Source organism: Engystomops pustulosus, chromosome 7, assembly GCF_040894005.1.
Source record: "Engystomops pustulosus chromosome 7, aEngPut4.maternal, whole genome shotgun sequence".
Classification (NCBI taxonomy): Eukaryota; Metazoa; Chordata; class Amphibia; order Anura; family Leptodactylidae; genus Engystomops; species Engystomops pustulosus.
Genome location: NC_092417.1, coordinates 37,220,791 through 37,242,507, shown reverse-complemented (window position 1 = coordinate 37,242,507; position 21,717 = coordinate 37,220,791). Strand labels below are relative to the sequence as shown.

At 39.6% G+C, this 21,717-nt stretch overlaps 1 protein-coding gene across 15 annotated transcripts in view; it reads right to left on the bottom strand.

Moving 5' to 3' along the window:
* Window positions 1–21,717, bottom strand: part of RYR3 (ryanodine receptor 3) — a 434,191-nt gene that overhangs the window by 243,902 nt on the left and 168,572 nt on the right. For 9 of the 15 annotated variants that reach the window (XM_072115452.1, XM_072115453.1, XM_072115457.1 and 6 more), the window contains 3 exons: window positions 14,692–14,712; window positions 1,341–1,415; window positions 386–464 (listed from right to left, as the gene is read on the bottom strand). In XM_072115452.1, the coding sequence (XP_071971553.1) occupies window positions 386–464; window positions 1,341–1,415; window positions 14,692–14,712 (175 nt within the window). Of the gene's footprint in view, window positions 1–385; window positions 465–1,340; window positions 1,416–1,988; window positions 2,004–14,691; window positions 14,713–21,717 lie in introns of all 15 variants that reach the window. The other 6 variants (XM_072115460.1, XM_072115463.1, XM_072115466.1 and 3 more) reach the window with 2 other exon arrangements.

Sequence of the window (21,717 nt, the reverse complement as noted above, 5' to 3'; positions counted from 1 at the left end):
GCCCATAGCAGCTGCTATGGCAGCTATCTGCGCAGTTACACCCTGACTAAGACCCTTTATTCTATCCTATACCAAATATGGAGAGAGTATCACTGCATGATACATCAGGAGATGCACTCGAGTAGAAGAAGAAGTGGATGTGTAGTGGACCAGGCCATTTATATAAAATAATGGAGAACAATTGTATCAGAAAGATCGGAAAGTATCAGAAAGTGGTGCATTGCTGTTACTGTTTGGTAACAAAAAGAGGGTGCTGAATGAGCCAAGTTTTCTCTGCCAACACCAGAAATGCTTGATAGCATCAGACTTTCCAATATCTTACTATGTACGACTCGAATAACAATAATGACCAACCATGGACATACTGTATGCTGAAGCCAATTACCTGTTGCTGTATCTTGCAGTCCAACATCAAAAGCAAGTTTATCTGTAAGGGATCTTGACGTCGTCAGACACGTCAAGTACTGTAGGGTGGATTAAGATCATATCACATAATTAGTATAAAAAATAATTAATAAAAACTAAAATAAAATATAGACTTCAGGACAAAACACTAATAAAAGGATATTCAACAAAAGTGAAGCTGTTTGTAAAACACAGAGTTTCAGCAGCCCTGGGTAAGTGGAAGAAACAGTCACATCACTGGGGACCTCCCAGGGTGTTTGCTCAGTGGAGGCCACGAATACATGCAATCCATCCCTATAGGGTATTCTGGCCTCTGCTGATCAAATCGGTTACTCAGCAAGAGGGCACAAGAAGGAAAGATGTAGCTTGCTTTGGCTTTCCATCTGGACAACATATATACGGTGCAGACGGTGGAAAAAAGGATCTACCCCAGGATCTTCCATCTACCCGTATATGTCTATGGATGTACTCAATGTATACCCCAGGATCTTTCCTATTGTATATGCTAAACATTTCCATAAAACAAGATGTGAATGTAGCCCAACACATTTGTAATTTTTGCACCCCTCCCCTTAATATCCTCATTTAAAAACCCCTTTAACAACCTCTTTAAATAAAAACAGCTATGCCGGACCTGGCTTGTCAATGTACAGATTTTCTTACTATTCTCAGATGATAAAATACTGTTATGCATTATTGTTACATGCGGTAATTTACTATATATATATTATACACACATATACATTGATTGTACAGAAACCAAATGCAAATTTAGTTAATGGAAACCTGCATATAGTCAGCACTTCATTTGGTCACTGATTTCTTATAGCTGCATTCAGAATAGAACATGCTTTAACAATGGCTGGAATCATTTTACAGAATATTAACAAAACCAACATATTCCTAACCAGTACCCCAGACCACCAAATACTCACCATCCCACTGAATGAATGTCGCAGTAAGATCGCATGGCCATAGAGTAATGTTCTATGTCCACCTCCTTGCGATGCCTGTAGTGTAACAGAGAAAAATAATCAACAAACTGAGCCAAAAAAAGATAAAAGGGGAAAAACTTGAATCCCACAATGTCCTCGAATCTTTCTATAGATGTTATAAGAAAAGAAAGAGGAATAGAGATGCTTCATATGTATAACAATTCCCATGCCCCTAAATGTTTTTGTAAGGAAAGATCCAGATTTTCGTCTTAATTTCTCTCATTACATTACATTATACATATGAATCAACAGACATCATGACATAAAACATGTGAGATGAAATAGGAGGATCTTGTTTCATAGGAGCAATACGAAATGCGCTCACACCAAGTAAGACATGCGGCAGACTCGGGACAAGCAGGCTACATATCAAGTACAGCAAGCACAACAAACAATACATATAACACAACTGCTCAATGTTACATTGTATTTTGTGAATTTTATCATTCAGTCTTTTAACAATTCAGGTCAGTTGTGTTTCTATTTATGACCTATATAGTCATCATGGACTGATCATCTTGATATGTAGCCGGAGAGGATGCATTCTAGGTCAGTCATGGGCTCGGGTTCGGTTCTCCTTTGTCTTACCTTCCTTGTAAACTTCTTGGGAGCATTTAAAGAAAGTAGAAATTAATAAAGCAGGAAGACAACACCAGAAACTACAAAGTTTCTTTAGTTATGTTCTTCTACAGCATCAAAGTATCACTTGTCCTCTGGTAACTGAACATTGTATATAAGTCTTTGTCTGTGGTTTAGAATTCACAGATTGGGGCGGATTAAGACTGTATGAATATAATAGCACTAACAAGTCTAGAAATCACTTCCTATATGTGCAGTGTCGGACTGGCCCACCAGAGAACCATAGGATCCTCCGGTGGGCCCTGTCTCAACCCAATTCTGAACCCTAGAGGTCCATCAAAAAAACACCCCAATTTGGAGACTGCTAGAGTATATTTCCTAGGATAAAATGAAGAGTGGGCCACCAAATTGATTTTCTCTGCTGGGCCTAAGGAAACCCAGTCTGACATTGTATATATGATACTAGAATCAGCTTCTTGAAAAATGGAGAATGTGTCCCTTCAGCTGGTTTCAATCTGTGGTTTTGGCTTTAGAGCACCTTCAAAATGGAAGGGCTCTTGTGTACATGTGTATTGAGAGCAGGAACAGACGTATAAGGATTTCATGGGTGAAGGTCCTTCTCAGTATAAAATTTGGTGGGTGGTTTGGGTGGCCATGGGCTCTCTAGAAGACTTGAGCCCATTATCCACCACTTCCAACAATGAATGGAGGAAGAAATCAATTGCAGCAGTTCTGCACATGGTTTACCCTCACTGCTCCATAAAGGTGCTAATTATTTTTCCCCCTAAAAAAAAGGCATGAGATTTCCGAAGGAGATCAGATGCTGGAAATCTGTACATTTACCTACACATATGAATATTAAGGAAATCTCATTCTCATGCATGGTATGCAGATTGCATGCGGATTTTATTTGTGAAATATTCTCCATAATCTGTTTGTGTAACATGTTCCTATTATGCTTCTGCACAGTAGGTCCAAGTATTCCACCACGACATGGCAGGAAATCATATCAGAGAAGTTTTTCTAGTTCAATAGCTTCTCTAAGAAGCAAAAGGATTTGTAAAACATAGAAGTGTCAAAATTTCATTATAGAATGAATGTTCGGCAAGGAACAAGCAGGACTGATCGCTACAGCTCAACACATAATCCAATTTTTTGAAAATGAAAAGAAGAAGCTAACATGATCTGTAGTAATGGACCACACAAAATTTGGAAAGAGGATCCGGCACTCACGATTTAGGTGAAGACATCCTTTTCTTTATTGGTTAAAATCCGACATAGCGATCACAAATTCAGGTACATTGTAATATTAGCGATCGTCACGTTTCGGAGTATAGCCTTTGTCATGATCATGACAAACGCGTCGATCGCTAATATTACAATGTACCTGAATTTGTGATCGCTATGTCGGATTTCTTCACCTAAATCGTGAGTGCCGGGTCCTCTTTCCATTTGAAGTAGCTGTAGCAGCCTGTAGTAGCCTTAGGCTTTTCCTGTGCACCAGGTGAGGATAATCATCACCCTCTGTGAGCTGGATCAACCACACAAAATTTCGGTTCGGAGCCCGTAAAACCCTTACCAAAAACCCTGCTAGTAACAACTATTCAGCATTGATCTCTGGTGTTAACTCTTAAAATCCCACCAGCATCATTTGAATCAATGTAACACGGGCGCAGCTACATATTTGGGAGGGTTGTTGCTCCTGTCATCGGGCCCATGGTTATCCCTAAAATGTTGTTTGTGACAACACTGATTTAAATGCTGTTACCTTTGGGAAGGGGGGGGGGGGGTTAGTCGAACTTCGGATAAAGAAGATAAATAAGTTTGAGACCCAAACTTCTGATAAAGTTCAGGTTTGGGTCCAGGGGATCTGAACCGGCAAAGTTTGGCATAAATCTAAACTTCAACAATATTGCTCAACAATAGTGATTAGTAAGTATATATATATATATATATATATATATATTGTATGTAGGCAGATAAACTTGTCCTGTGCTCATAAAAATGTGTTACAAATGACCTGTGCCTTGACTTCTTTAGATATTGATATAATTACTGCAGGTTTAGGCTGGACCATAAGTGAATCCACTAGCATCTAAGCCATCATATGGATTGTGAATACAGAAGCATTGAATGAGACGAGATGAGACCACCTGGTTGCAATATACAGGCGGTCCCCTACTTAAGAACACCCAACTTACTGATGACGCCTAGTTACAAACGGACCTCTGGATATTTGTAATTTACTGTACTTTAGCCCCAGACTACAATAATCAGCTATAACAGTTATCACAGGTGTCTGTAATAACTTTATTGTTATGACAATCCAACATTTTTAAAATCCAATTGTCACGGAGACCAAAAAAAAATGGGTGGAGCTACAATTATAAAATATACAGTTCCAACTTACATACAACTTCAACTTAAGAACAAACCTACAGAAGCTATCTTGTATGTAACCCAAGGACTGCCTGGTCAGCAGGTCATGGACACGGCTTTCAGGACCTTAACAGTCCAAGGCCAGGGCTAGTAAGCAAGTTACTACTGAAAGTTATCTGTGTTTTTGGAATTTATGAATGGGTGTCAGCTAATATTTGCATGAAGTTGTAGAGCGGTAGACCCCAGGCGTCCCACTGAACCTGTCTAATGTTTCAGCTCTGTTTGCAGCCCAGCTGTTGTTATTCTTTTGACTGAACATAGTTTTTGCTTGGACAGCAGCTATGTTTTGGGGAAACCAGAACCGGTAAGATGGGTGCTAGAGGGGATAGCATGGAGAACCAGGGTACTGGGAAAGCCCTTTTTATGGTTTTTAGTACTATAATAGGGGCACCACCACCAAAACAAACTCAGACTATAATGGGCTGAATACAAGGTGAAAGAACTTACAATATTCACCACCGACGTCCAAATACATTTTTGTTATGTCTGTGAAAAGAAATTTCTTTCTCTGAGTTCTTGTGATTTATAGCCCACAATAGCCTCTTCATTTTAAAGGACATCTACCACCAGGATGAAGGACTGTAAACCAAGCACACTGACATACTGGTGTGTGCCCCCTCTGGTAGGATCCACTTTTATTCAAGCTGCTTATGCTCTTGTTTTTAAGAATAAAAGACGTTAAAATGATGCAAATGAGCCTAAGGGGACTCTCAGGCTCATTAGCATAATTTTATAATCCCTTTTATTGTAAAAATTAGGTTATAAAAAGCTAAAAGTAGATCAGATCCTACCAGAGGGGGCACACACCAGTATGTCAGTGAACTTTGTTTACAATCCTTCATCCTGGTGGTAGATATATATTTAACATTGGGACTAAGCAATGGTTTTTGGGTTTCTTTTTCCATTTAGGGACTGGTTTGTCTGACAGTCATGTTTGACATTTTTATTCTTCCGTGGAGCAGCATGGATCTGTCTCACACTAAAATGTGTGCTTGTGGTTTTGGTTGTAGTTGATTATATACACTCTTGTTTTCTACATCTCTCTAGGAGGAAAACTTCATGCCAACAAAAAAAGGCCTTTGTTTCACACAAGCTGTGACCTGACCATCTTAAGGCGAATGTGGCCAATGTTTTTTCATGTTCATCCATTAGAGAGACATCTATGAAGCTGGGATCTATTGAAGGTAATGAGCTGTATTGTACCATTAAAGGGATATTACAGTAATAATAAGTTTTCACCCTCCTTTTGAATAGTGAATAATTCTCAAGAAAGCAAAATGTGTACAGGCAAATGTGAAGTATTGTTATGTGTTTAATGAAAATGCTTTTATTTTCATACGCTGGGGATAAAGATTGTGCACAGGAGTGTGATATCCCACTCCTGTGCAGTGAAAAGAATGTGAACTTTGGTTGATTTACGATACTGCCCACTCCAAGGAGAATGTCTTTTGTTTCTGCAATGCCTATGATTTACTAACCAATGAACTATGGACATTACTTCTTATCTTTAACTAACCAAGCCCAGGTCCAGCCCACTGAAGGTTTCTGTAAAATCTTTTGTGACGTGAATAAAGTTCTCCTCATCTGCCTAGCCTTCATGGCATCAGTTGGCAGAGATTGAGATATTATACCATACATTGTCTTGATCTAATTTCTTCTGAGCTCAACACTGTGAATTTATTAGTTATTAGAGAACCTGAGGTTGTGTGAACAAGGGCAGAACTTGACACAAATATATACAAAACTTTATTTCATAAGTACACCACACATCTCAAATCCAGAGATTTAAAAAGGCCTAAAAAGTACATTAAACAAAGACCCATGTATGTGATCATAATAAGTCCATACAGCTGACACTGCACAAAAAAAATCCTGATGCCACATGCCAAAGTTGTGCAACAGATGCTGCACTACCACAAGATCCATGTTTCAAAAGGTAAATTTTCTACAACATAGTAAGTGAGGTTTGATGGCACAGCCTAAGGGAATATTGACATTTGTTATTCGTCCTAATTGTATAGTTACCAGTCCATATCAAAACCCATTGGAAGGTATTAGGGCAGTTTGAGCATCCTTTTGAGCCACCAGCTGCCAGAATGGAGATTCCCTCAGTTGCAAGACCTTGACCAGCTAGCCACAAATGGAGCAGCACTCTGGTATTTGTGCTACAGCTTTGGAAAATATTAATGGGACTGATGGAAATAGCCCAGGACAGTCATTCATGTTGACGTTGGGACATGAGATCAACCTAGAAGTTCATCTATAAAGGATGAATAGGTCATACTTAGGCCCTTTTCCGACTCATTGGAAAAAGGGGTGGGTACTTTATAAAAAGGGAGGTGGCCTTGCAGGAAATAGTCCATGTGCCAGAAAATATTGTGGTGTGGCAAACTAGACCAACCTATGGAAGGTGCAAAGCACAACATCCCAGATCATCCACCATCAAGGACAATGATTAATTCCTCTCCGCCATTATGTGGGAACAAAGTGGAGCAATACATGTGGTCATTGCAATGTTCACGATAACCACTGATGTGCTGTACACACAGAAGTTGCAACACAGCTTTCTGCAGTCATCCCTGCGATTTATGTGCACTTTAGAAGAATGTAATCAATACATACTGAGAGGCATGTAATAGCTTCAGCGACTGAAGAACAGCTATAAAATATGAAAACTGCCATACAGAATAACTACTGTAAATTACTCACATTACTTTCACACAATGTCCCTTAAAGTCAAAGTACATGTCGTGTCATTTTTGGATACAATTTTTATGATGATTAATTTCTTGTCGTTGATTTTAATGCAGACAATTTACAGTAGGTCCCTATGTAGCTTATTGGGGGTAATTTATCATTAGGCAGCTCCTTGGGACAGTTCTGTGTCTGTCTTTGGAGCTGCTGTTCGTTAGATCCATTAAAGTGGCTTTGGACCTCTAATAAATATTCTCATGTTCTAATTGCAGTCTGGGATTTCTTTTTTTCAAAAAGGTGCAAAATACATAAAATGCATTAAAAAAAAAAGTCATAAATCTGGTTTTGCACGGCTTTGAACTAGCAGTAGTTTTATGCTTATGCCAAGATAGTGAAATGCTAGAAATAGTTGTGTGTTTAGCAGTAAAAAATAGCACATTACTTCAATGCAACTTTTTAAAGACATTTAACCACATTTGGTATAAATATGTATTAGGCCAGCAGTGTTCTGATCAGTATTTAGCATTAGTATTTGGAAACCAAAATAAAAGAATGGATCCTAAACACAGAATGTACAAAATTTTCCTTGTTACTTTTTGTCTGTTGGATCCAATCTTGATTTTGGCTTCCAAATACTAATGCCAAATTCTGACCAAAATACTGCTGTGTGAAACTAGCCTAAAGCTAAATGAACGTAAATAAACTGTTTTTTTTACATGAAAAAGCAATGTTAAAGGGGTCCATGATCCATGAAAAGCATGGTAATTAGTGCAGCCGTGTATCGTCCATTCTAAAACAGATGGCACATGGACGATTTTCACTGATGAGTCTGGTCTCGAGCCGTATTCACAAGAGCATCAGAACTTCGGTCACAGTGAGTAGATGAGCCGAATGATAGTCAATGGGGACTATTGGGTGCTGTTATGTAAACTTTTTTTTATTTCTATAAATAGGCAAAAAACAAAAATATCAGCACTAATATGAACCCAGCCTTACTAGTCTTTGGGGTTCATTGATCAAGGAGTAGTTTTTGGAGTAGAACAAGGCGCAAACCGCGGTTTTGCATTTTGGTTTAGCAAATTTAATTTTTTACTGCTTCTCACACTTCTTGAAGAGGGGTGTGGCAAAGGTTGGAAAAAGTTCATATGTATTAAGTTTTTACGTAAGTATTGTTGGATAAAAGAGTGCTACAATTGATTCCAATCCCGTACTGGAGACAAGTCTAGTGAGGTTGAGTGCCTAATCAATGACAAGGCGCATGATACACTGGTGCACTAAAATCGGTGAGAAAAATGATGGTCTTGATCAATGCACTCCTATGTCGAATTGACTTCAGGGGTAAAATGATGTTTTATGAATTTGACCGCATTCATAAAATGTAGCAATGAGTTGTTTCAAGAAAAAGAGAAAAGTCAAAAAGTAAAGTCAAGTTCTGTTTTGCAATTACAACCAAAGTGAATGGGGTTTAGATTGATCACAGTAGTAAAGGAGTTAATAGAAGGCAGTCCTGCCAAGGCGATAGAGATCTCAGCTGTGCAGACTCAGCAGGATTGTCTCATCTCTGCAGCCAACACACTCAAATGAGCAAATGTCCATGCTGCACGCTGTCCCAGGGGTCTTCTCTCTGCCACTGGGTCTGCAACTCACCAATTAAAGGCACAGAAAAAAGGCTGCATCACCATTTTCATTCTGACGGATGAGCTCTAGCGAGCACCGGGGGAAGTGCTTCAACGATGCACAAACAGCTAACCAAAGGTAACATCTATACGATGTATTATGTACAGACTGTGGCTCTTCAATGGCGCTTACGGACATGAAGACATAGAAAGAGGTCATGGTCAGGGTCTTATGGAGTACTAAAGATTTTACTTTTAGACTAGGATAAAAAAATTTCCTAAATTTCATTTGTGTAATGATGTAATAACAAAATAGTAGGAAAGAGATGACCACTAAGCACATCAACTGGGGCTCCTATAGATGTCCCTGTTACAGTGGAAAACTTGTAAGGAAGAAAATAAAATTAATAAGAAAACATGTAAAAAAAAAACTGCCCTGCAGGGGTCTTATTATGAAATATAAATGAATATTTTCAATAAAATAAAATAAATCCACTACTACACTAAAAGACATCGCCATATTCAGAGGAATAGTCAATCAAACAAAGACAGAGATCAAGAACCAAGAAAAATGCATTACTAATTAGTACAAAATATTCAATCAAATCTATGTATACACCTAGGCTTTCTATTGCATTATAGCAACATCTTGGATCTCTACCAATAGAGCCATTTCACATACATTCTACTCAATCCCCTCATGTCTCCTCTTCCAATGCACCTTCTATAACAGATCCCCCTCTCCCACAGTCCGATCTAATATGGAGACTAGCATCAGAAGCTTTGTCTCTCTCATACTTGCTATCCTACTGCAGTAATGCGCATGCGCCACCAGCAATTTAGTCCGGCGTACACGCCATTTGACGCTGCCTGGACTTAAAATAGGGTAAGCGGTTCCTTCCCAATCTATAATGCATTTCATTAACGAACCCTTAACCCCAGAATGTGTCTGACCAGTAGTGGATTATAATATAGGCAGTTTGGGTGCTAGCCCGGGGCCCAAGCCTTCTAGGGGGCTTATGGCCACCCAAACCATCCACCAAATTTTATACTGAGAAGGAGGGATCACTGTAGCTGTTTGTAAATAATATAAGTGGATACAGATAATGAAAGCTGTATATTGAACACCTATATTGTATATCTGGTGCAATTTTTTTAATAATTAATATTTTTACAATAACATTTACAGCAATGTTTTAATCAAATTTTTGTGACTGATATATATATATATATATATATATATATATATATATCATATAATTTTTTCATGTATGTTTTTCGTAGTCCATTGTTGTGAAGAGGATCCTAAGGACTACTAAAAATGCATAGTTCTTATGTATGTTCAATATATAAATACTGTTTTTTTGGCCTAATCTTTTCTAGGTAGCGCAGTAGATATCTGCATTTTTCTATTTTTCTAGGTGGTAGGGGCAAGCACTCACAGTCACACAGTCAGATGACTGCAGAGAGATACAATAGACAGCCTGTCACTAGAGTCTAGTTCACACTGTGGGATGAGTGAATCACAGAAAAGTCAGCAGACGTAACAGCGAAAATACTGCAGCAGCTGCTGTATATGGTACTGCTAAAAGATTTACTGCTGCAACTTGCAATTCGCTTTGCAACTAAAGTATAAAAAAGTTCTAGAAACAATAAGAAACCATGAAGGTCGCTGATTTATTTTAAGGTTACCCTACATCAAAAAGTTCACATAAAACATCTGAGACATTACAGAAACAATGCAGCTAGTCCATTGAAGCTCCAACAAGTTTGGGGGCTTTGTTTCCAAGCAGACAAGACTTAAAGCACATTCTTTAAGAAAGTTGGTACTTTTTTTTTTTTATGTTTTGTGTTTGCGTTGAAACAGAAAAAAAATCTATTTGATTATTACAAAGTCTGTATGGAATAGTGGGATATAGATATGAACATAGAATGACACAAAACATCAGGTAACAGGAGGTTTGTAAATGAGAACATAGATAAATCAGATTGGTTTAGTATTGTACAGGACATGGAGATTACAATTCATATCTGGATATCATCACTTTTGATACACTTTCACCGTATTGTTGTGCAAACTTTACAAATTTGAGAAAAATACAAAAAGGTTTATAAAAGCTTAAAACAATCAAATAAACATTGATAAAGTAAATGGCAGTTCACTTATGTTCATGTTTATGACAGGGTTAAAATGTGTTAAATTCCACATTTGTCTTGGATGACATTCATTAATCAGCCAAGAGGAGTAATCCAGAAACTCAATGGTAGTTAGACAGGGAAAAAGTCACTCGTAATGTAACCATTGGAAATCTGCGATCTGATTATCAATGGTCCATTATATATCAATGGCCTGACTCTAAGACCTCAATTTTTAAAAATATATCAGATAGTAGATCTGTGTACAAAACTTTCTCTAAATTATCATTTTATTAATATTTTTGTTATAAAGTATTCTAGTACTGCGAATAGGATTGGAAGAATATATGTGCCTGGTGGACAATACCAACCTCAAACAATGTACCAGGATTGGTGTCCTCTGCTAGACGACTGGTGGCAGCTTATCTCTCCAGAGAACAATAGGGTCAGACTGTAACTTATCCCTTTCCCCTTTTCCATCAGCTATTAAGGAGAAATCCGGTTTGACTAACATTCATCTAATGTATATGGCCTCACAACAGGATTGTCCAGTGACAACAAGTTAGCCCCTTGCGGATCATGGGGGTCTGAACTATGAGATCCCTACAAAACATCAGAACGTGGGGCTTTTGTAACAATGGTGTACCCTAGAATCAGAGCTGTGGACCTTTGTGGGCAGAGGATGTATTGCTCCTTTAATACCCCTTGGTTGAATGCCCGGGTGGAGATGCTTATCATCTATCTCCTGTCTATATACAGTATCTATCATCTATCTGTCTAGTTATTCATCTCCTATAATTTGTCTGTTTCCTATCTATATATTTGTCTATCCATTCATTTATCTAGCTTTTTGTCTATCTATATATCTTATATATCTATCTACAGTATATATAGATTATGTTCTGATAACAAGTAGGCTTTTGGTCTACTTGGTGTCAGAAGGTCGTTTGTGAAAGACATTGGTGGAAAGTGGTAACTTTTTGCCACCACAATCCATACATGGGATGGTTCATTAAAAATGTAAACCTGACCATAAGGTATTCTCAAGGGGGAAGCAAGAGTTGTATGAAATAAGATAAATGGACCCATATGTACAATACTCTCTACAATACTCTCATGTGAATGGAGAAAGAAAAGGATGTAAGTTGTTGCCGAACCTATTAGCGTGGGTTATTATACCTGCAATTAAAAGGCTCAGCAGTTAAATTTATGGCCCCCATATTGGTGTATGCTACCTGGTCATAAGCACCCGCTTGGCTTTAAATGGAAGGTTGAAGCCTGGACGAGCATTCGTTTCTGTGCACGAGGCCTTACTCTATACACTCACCGGCCACTTTATTAGGTACACCTGTCCAACTGCTCGTTAACACTTAATTTCTAATTAGCCAATCACATGGTGGCAACTCAGTGCATTTAGGCATGTAGACATGGTCAAGACAATCTCCTGCAGTTCAAACCGAGCATCAGTGATTTGAGTGCCTTTGAACGTGGCATGGTTGTTGGTGCCAGAAGGGCTGGTCTGAGTATTTCAGAAACTGCTGATCTACTGGGATTTTCACGCACAACCATCTCTAGGCTTTACAGAGAATGGTCCGAAAAAGAAAAAACATCCAGTGAGCGGCAGTTCTGTGGGCGGAAATGCCTTGTTGATGCCAGAGGTCAGAGGAGAATGGGCAGACTGGTTCGAGCTGATAGAAAGGCAACAGTGACTCAAATCGCCACCCGTTACAACCAAGGTAGGCAGAAGAGCATCTCTGAATGCACAGTACGTCGAACTTTGAGGCAGATGGGCTACAGCAGCAGAAGACCACACCAGGTGCCACTCCTTTCAGCTAAGAACAGGAAACTGAGGCTACAATTTGCACAAGCTCATCGAAATTGGACAGTAGAAGATTGGAAAAACGTTGCCTGGTCTGATAAGTCTCGATTTCTGCTGCGACATTCGGATGGTAGGGTCAGAATTTGGCGTCAACAACATGAAAGCATGGATCCATCCTGCCTTGTATCAACGGTTCAGGCTGGTGGTGGTGGTGTCATGGTGTGGGGAATATTTTCTTGGCACTCTTTGGGCCCCTTGGTACCAATTGAGCATCGTTGCAATGCCACAGCCTACCTGAGTATTGTTGCTGACCATGTCCATCCCTTTATGACCACAATGTACCCAACATCTGATGGCTACTTTCAGCAGGATAATGCGCCATGTTCACTGTACTCAAATGGCCTCCAGAGTCACCAGATCTCAATCCAATAGAGCATCTTTGGGATGTGGTGGAACGGGAGATTTGCATCATGGATGTGCAGCCGACAAATCTGCGGCAACTGTGTGATGCCATCATGTCAATATGGACCAAAATCTCTGAGGAATGCTTCCAGCACCTTGTTGAATCTATGCCACGAAGAATTGAGGCAGTTCTGAAGGCAAAAGGGAGTCCAACCTGTTACTAGCATGGTGTACCTAATAAAGTGGCCGGTGAGTGTATATCTACCTTTAGAGTTGGAAGATGTCGGGAGCCAATCTCAGATTCGAACAATGTACATCTTCAGTATGATATTTAGAGAAGCAGTAATTTGTATTAACCCTCAAAAATGTTGTCAAAACAGTACATTTGTATAAAACTTAGAGCCAGGCCATTGGATGTGAGCACATCTGTAGACATTTATGTCCCGCTATTCAAAAAAAGTAGGTTTCAAACTGGTTAGAAAAAGATTATTGTAGAACGAGCAGTCACCACACAGATCCATCCGAAAAAACCTAAACAAGCAAAGAAAAAGGAACCGGTGAAGAAGAGAAAGGAAGAAAACCATACTGGGCAGACTGATGAGAAGTCATTTTCACTTGGGAGCACCTTTGGTCAATGCACCTTTCTGTCAAAACATGGTAATTTTTGGGGGCATTAACTACTTTTGGCTTTACTTTTCTTTTGTTAATTATTAACCCAGGTCCTGCCTGACTTAAGAAATCGTAGAAATACAGAATACTTGATAGAATTAGTATTGTATCTTTGGATGAGAAATTTGTCTTTGATGCCCTGGTTTCTTTATGTAATAGTTGAAGGACATTCTGAGATTGATGGCCAATTGTTAGGATAGGTTAGGGGTCATTGCTTGCATCAGTACTTCACCAGAATGTTATACATTAAGTTGTAGCTATTATGGGTATTGTGGTGCGATCCCATTCATGTGGCATAAGTCACAACCTAAATGAATCTGATAATGAGCCCTAACTTTAGGATAGCACTGTATTGTCATATTACCAACCAATTAAAGCTCCCCTTCAAAATATTCATGAGCACTGGTAAAATGAAAGCCGAGTTGTAATTGGTTGCCATGGGACATTCTGCCAAGGGGCCCCTTTGCCATGGGCCAATTGGTTGCCATTCTTACACTTAGATAGCTTGATAAATCTTCCCCTGTATTTTTTTAGTGTCAGAATGCACCATCCATGTAAAATCACAGAATATGGCCAACATTACAGGCAGTTTTCTAAATCTATAAACATTCATGTCTTATCACCAGTATATGCCCCTGATGTGCACTGGTAGGGCTCCTATCACCCCCTGTGCCACTCTTTCTACTCTTTAAATTAGATTACGTCCATTGAAATGAGATACTTGGAAGCTATAAAATATTTATCATCATCTATTTTTTTACCTATAGTTACCACTGTGACAGATGGCTCCATGTTCCATTTTTCATTAAATATACATAACATCTATAGCATACAGAGATAATATGACACGCCGGGCTCTCATGTGAGAATGATCAAATCATCACAATTCCCATGCAAAAAAAAGGAGAAGAGCACTAGGAGAGATAGAAGAACATACCCATCTGGACAGGTCACTATTCTATCAAGGTCAGAAACAAAATAATAGAGTTAGGGTTACATTGACTTTGGAGATTTTTCACTATTACACAACAAATCTATTTGATCTAGTCACATAAAGGTCACAATAATTTCCACGACGCTGTGTTGTCATAAATATGTGCTCACACTCTATACTATACAAATGGGGCAGATTTACAAATAGGGGCTACAGTCAGATAAGTTGTCTAATACTGCAGCAGATTAATATCTGATCGGGGGGGGGGGGGCAGAACCTTGTACCAATCAGCAGTTTGGAGTTTGGGTCAGGTAGGTCAGGTTTGAGTCGGCATCACCTACTACCATGCACTGTAATGGGAACTGACCCTGGAGTAATGGTAGAAATTACTACATAATTGTAAATGGGGTTTCCACTGTACTGTTATCACCTATCCACCTCCTGTGATTGGCACAATGGGGGATTGCAAGGTCCCCAGAGCTGTCCTGTATTAAATAGGACTTCCTGTAAGCTATTTTGGAAATCTCATGGAGTGCTGGACCCCCCGCATTCAGATATTTATCCCCTATGGAAAGAGTCAGGCATGAATAACAAAGTATATCAGGGTACAATACATATTGTCACCCATATTGTACTTAACCTTAAATTTTTCCCTTCTGTCTATAGGACCGCGGGACACGTGACCGGCTGAACACATTTGAACCTTCTTGTTATGTCCAATATCCTGCAGTGGGCCAGTGCCCTGAGTACAAAATCCACACCTCTTCCCATGTCACTGCTTGGAGGGGCTCACGGATGTCATTGGTACAAGCAGTGGTGTTCAGGAAATGCACAAAGGACACAAAGAAAGTCTATAGGAAACGGGACATCACAGGAAGTACTGGAAGTGGCTGCCAGTGGGTCATGTGACTCATGGCTCCAAAAAGTGGAAGAGGAGTTTACCAGGGTAAGTACAATACAGGTGACCCTATTAGGGAATTGTACTTGGCCTGATAAACTTTCTTATTAGTGCCCAACCCCTGTAATGAAAAAAAAAACATATTAAATGATATGCAGTTCTGTGTCATCTGGATATAGTCAGAGCAAGGAACAATACAAAAATGTAAACTCCGAACAAAGAACTTAAACATGGAAGAGGAAGCTGAAAAAATTAAGGTATATTAAAGAAAATAGTCAGAACTGTACATTATAACATGAGGAAGCCATTACAATGTATCATGCCGTTAATAAAGAAACCACTTGAGAAATACTAAAAACAAAGAGTAATTAAAGGGCTAGTAACTTTATAAGACGTCTTTCTAATTTATCATATGCAACAACAAGAAAAAAAAAACAGGAAAACATTACAGGCTGCTGTTATTAGATACTGATCCAACGTTACTGAGATAGAGAATGGTGAAATTAGAATAAGCAAGTGACTGGAGGGAAAGCTAAGCCTAAACATGAATTGTGTTTTGTAATTCCAAGAATATAAAGAATAATAATAAATCATTAAAAGATACTAAAAACATATTTTGTGGGTTTTTTTCGTGAGTTTTTGTTGATGTTGCATAAAACTCTGTATCATAAGTTAGAAGACAATGTGGGAGCCCTGGAAAATGGAAGCGATGTCGAGTGTCCGAGGAACCCACTCATTTGCTTAAGCAGGTGTAGTGAACCCGTGAACTTCTATACGGACGCATGGCCCAAATAATAGAAGTACGAAGCAACGCATGAACTGGAATGTGGTATGTGGTAAGATGGAATGTGATTTCTCTTTCCCCCAGGGGGTTTCCATATTCATGGACAACCTCATTAAAGGGGTTTTCCCACAAAGAAACGTTAAGCCCCACGGGATAGGGCTTAGCTGATCAGTCGGGGTCTGACTGACCCCTCGTTTTCATGATCTGCAATGACAGACCCCCACTGATCAGTAAGTTTGGTCCTATCCCATGGATAGGGCCTAACTTTTCTTTGTGGGAAAACCTCTTTAACCTCTAGTGCTCTTACTTCTCAGCTTTCCTGATCCCTTTCCAATTTCCAGTGGTCCTGACAATAACTGGGTGCAGCAGTGACCTCCGTGATGCTGACATGGAAGCACTACAGCTGGACATAGGCTTTAGTGATCTTGTGTCTCCATAAGTGGAGTACAAAGTTTATAGGAGACCAGGAAAGCACCAGCATGGAAACAGCAGGGAATTTGTAGGGAGATTGTTACACCTTTTGTTAGTATATATCAGTGATGGTGAACCTTTTAGACAGGGAAGTCCCAAACTACAACCAAAACCCACATTTTTAATCGCAAAACTTCTGACACGGTAGTGATTTCTTTACTTTATATTGGCATCCTAACATCAATACCATTGAAAGGAGGAGGATAAATTTGCATTATTATTGTAGCATCCCCCTGCACAGGAATAATGGTAGGGCCCAGAGAAGGAGCTCCAATCAGAATCCGGTGCTTCCTTCCCCTACTCACTCCTCCTGCACGACCTGGCAAGAAAACACTGGTTCGCTACAACTTGTATATACAGTACTATATATACTGGGGGATGAAAGTCATCTGTTATATCAGAAGATGATGTCTCAACAGAGTCTTTCTTCCATAACTCTCTACAATCAAGAATTGGCCAATATAAAATCCAGACGATGAAGTATATTCTAGATTGGATGTGTTTATGGGGGTTTTAACAAATTTTTATACATTTTTATTACAATAATATGTAAAACGCGTGTTTTATGTGTGTTATTACATAGACTACATAATTTTTCTTTTGGGATAAATAAAGTTAATCTAATCTAATCTACTATTATACATTGTATGTAATTTTTTGTGCCAGTAGAAAAACAAAAAACCCTCCTGACCTTCTAACAAGGCAGATACATAGAGCGCTCTATGGCCTCACTATTGTCGATCATAACTTATTCTGATACCAGATACATTGCTACCGATATGTGAGTAGGAGGAACTGGTAAAATAACACAGGAAGTTCCACGTTACAGATATTGTATCCTTTACACATTCTGTCAGCATTAGCATAAATCTATGGGAAACTTCCAGAAAATTCCCATTTTCTTGGTTTGGCTGCTCTTTAAAGGATCAGTAAAAAGGAGAATTTGAGAACTGCTTCTGAGATCCAGCTAGGACAGCTGGCGAAAAAAACAAACTATGTAAGATAAATCTGCTCCTCGGCTCGGCATATCACATGAATGCAATCCCTGGCAGTGTTATCTTCTCTACATCATACATTGGGCGTTATCTTAGTATGATCTGTGCAGGAGAAAACATACTCCACAGAGAGAGAATTTTATTTCAAGGTGAAATCTTTTGCAGAAAAACATTTTACCGTTTACACTGCATGGGGGGGGGGGGGGGGCGCAGATGATGGTTTCATGTTAGCTACGTAGTCCCTGTATTTACAAGATATTTTATTTAAGAACATAAAATGTTGCTACAGGAGCGCAAATACTATAGTTCTCCATTTCAAATATTTAAAACCACGCTCAAGATATTGGTCACCTTAAGGTTTTAACCCCCTAAGGACCAGGCCTTTTTTTTATTTTTGCATCTTTAATTTTTTTTTTTTCAAGTAAAGAGCTCTGTGACAGCTTGTTTTTTGCGTAACAAACTGCACTTCATAGTGATGGTGTTGAATATTCCAGGCCGTGTACTGGGAAGCAGGAAAAAAATTCTAAATGCAGTAGATGGGGATTTCGCAAATCGCACTTTGGAATAGATAGCCTAAAACATGATAGCCTCGAATCTTTGTGTGACCCAAGGCTGTCATGGTAACGGATCGCTGCTCCCCGATGATGTCACGGGGAGCAACGTTCGGAGCCAAGATGGCGGCGCCCACGTGCCGCTGGCAGCTTTGCCGTTGGCGATCATAGGGTGAACACCCACGAACGGTGCTAGCAGCCCGTGAGTCCACTTCATACTCCCCCATACGCAACAAGACGTAAGGGTACATCTTTTTGCGCTATGGAGTTAAAGACCGGGGAGGATCTATAATTTATCAGAACTTATGTGTTTACGTGTGTTTACGCCATGCCCCTCCTGCCGCAGTGGATACCTTCAGGCTTTGGCCCCATGCACACGAACGTGTAGAGAACGCATTAAAACATCTGTATATATATGGCCGGCATATGGCCCCATGTATTCCAATGGCCAATACGACCATCCATGTATATGTAAATATACTGTAGAGCATGTCCTTTCTTCCTTAGTTTTTGTGTTCCGTATGGCTCATAGAAGTCAATGGGAATGTATAAAATACAGGCTAAATACCTGCTGCCTACGGTTGAGCACGGTATTCTGCCGTCTATAAGTTCAGTTTTCATGTAGACCTGGGCCTGTGGGGCGGAGCAGCACTGGCCACTCCTCTGCGGGCCACACCCTCTACATGTACCCTCCATGCCCAATCCAGGTGGCATAATGGGGATAATAATCCTGGTGATTGGCAGTTGGCAAAGCATCACAATTATTTCAGGAATTGTACACAAAACAACTCACACACTAATGACAGAAGGGCCACAGGTACAAACTACACAAGTTTGGATGTGACCTAAAGTAAAAGTGTACCAGGGTGATTACAATATGGGTGACCCTATTAGGGTATTGTACTTACCCTGGTAAATGTTCTTATTAATGGCCCTCCCCTTTAAGTAGAAGTAGAGGAAGAATCTAATAAGGTTATATTATTTCTGTTTCATTAACAATAAATAATTTAAATATTATATTATCAAATATGTTTTATTATGCTGTGGTGCTGTGCTAGGTAGAGTTGAGCAGACCCAATGTTTCCGTTTGGGTTTGAAGTTCGGTATGCACGTTGTGGACATATTGGCGGATTGATGGCCGATCAACAAATTGACACCCGAGGCAACTAGCCATTTCTATGATCGTTCAGGGATTGACATCCCCTGGAACCCTCCGCCATGGCTAAATTTTCCAGATTGCCTGTTCAGCCGCCAATACGGCAAAACGTCCAAGTCGTGTGGGCCGAATCCAAACTAAAACATTGCGTTCACTCATGCTAGGTAAAAAGTAAATAGGGTGCAGCCCTCATTTGAGACTAAAAATGGGCGAGTCCAAAACTCAGGAGAAATACGTTCTAATAACTTTTTCTAAAGTTTTTATAAAGCATTTTTAAAGAAGTGTGACATATACATTGAAATTTGGACTTTTGGTAAAGTAATCTTTTGGTTGCTCCGGTATTCAGTACCAATATGCCATTTTTCCAGCACTGAACCTAATCTGTATCTTTTTCTGATTTACTTCGGAAGACTCTTTTAAAATTCATCCCAAAGCTTAGGGTGTGGGGATTGGCGAGGTATAGTGAAAAAGAATTATAAAAGAATTAACAAAACAAGATAGGAATATTTCATGTTTAAAATATTACAGGGGCTACAGGACTCCCACTAAAACTATTTTATTTTCTTGGTGATTTTTTAAAATTTTTTTAAGTTTCTGCAGCATGATGTTATGCTAAACTACTAATCAGGTCTTTTTGATTTTTGGAAGATTATAAACCCTGGAAACTGTTCACATTAATAGAATTATTTCGGTATGTTTTACTTAATCACTGCAGTGTGAAACACAAGATTTTAGATTAGCTAATTATATCCTCCCATCAAAAAATGTAACACCTTGTGACAGAGAAAGCGTAATGAAACTTCTTATAAGATTAGCTGTCCTGTAAGGGATCTGGTTGTGGCACCAAGAACATTAAGCGCTGGTACAATTCTATCTGTAATCCCCTGGAGGAGTCACATGGTGGTTTTGGGGACAATCACATTGCTAGTGATGTAAAGGGGTTTAAACGTGACTATACACATCAAACCAACGTGATATGAACCCATTGATTTCAGTAGGAACAACTAGCCATGTGATGTGTAGTAGATGTTCAAAAAGTGTTCATGCGTGAAAGTTTGGGTAAAAATGGGTTGGAAATTGTGGATGTAAGCAGGCCCAGACAGAAGTAGACAGTAGTCAACTTCTGAAGAGAAGAGTCAAGTTTTCTCCAGGATGTCAGTAACCACGCCTCCTCCTTTTGACTGACAGCTCAGTGATTCTTCAAATCTTAGGTTGAGCAGACAGGCTAAGATTTACCTTACCAGAATCCTCTCAGTTGCATGGTGAGTTTAGCAGTGAACACTGAATATTTTTTCTCCATTTCAAGCATCCCACGATGGGCAAAGCCAAATTGTGGTGAGCGGAGCCACACACCAGTAGGTGGGGCCTTCATAGACAAAGGCAGAAAATGTTTGGGGATTTTACTGGGAGGAGGCAGATTTAAGATGGAACAAGTTCACTGCACTTTTCAACAAAACAACTGTAGGGGGGAAAGTAAGGTTTATTGTGACTATTCTTGGTGACAGGTTTCCTTTATGAATACACATCATTCTAAAGCCACTTCCTTACCATACAGTGACCATTCTAGTCTTTCACGTTACTTGCACATTCATTGCCCCTTAAAGGGTCGTGCTCGGCGATCTCCGTCAGCTTCATGGAGATTAATGGAGCAGAACGGTCATCTGCTCCATCCATCGGACCCCTTGTTTTTTCGCGATCTGTGGTGGTCTCAGCACTGAGACCCCCACTGATCAGCAAGTTAGGCCCTATCCCGTGAATGGGGCCTAACATTAGTTCATAGGAAAACCCCTTTAAACAATGGACCTCAGTGAAGTGTGAGGTCCGCTCAAGAAAATTCAGCTCATACACAGGGCCTTGTAAACCACTGCAGTGGTTGACCCAAAGGAAATACAGAAACAATATTTGTGTGCATGAGGCCTTGTTTAGGAAGAGTAAAAATTTTCTGTTGGGAGGAATAGCCAGCACTTTGACCTATACTGACCCTTACTTGCAAAAGTGAAGCAGAGCCATCACCCTATAAAACAGAGAGCTAAGGAAGTCATGGCCATTGACTTTTATCAATGCCTCTGGCTTTTACCTATAAACCTCTGTCCTATTACCGGATTGGCTCCTCTCTCCATTTTTTTCTCTACTAATGATCTATCACTGCCACCAGGAATTGGTTATCATCCATG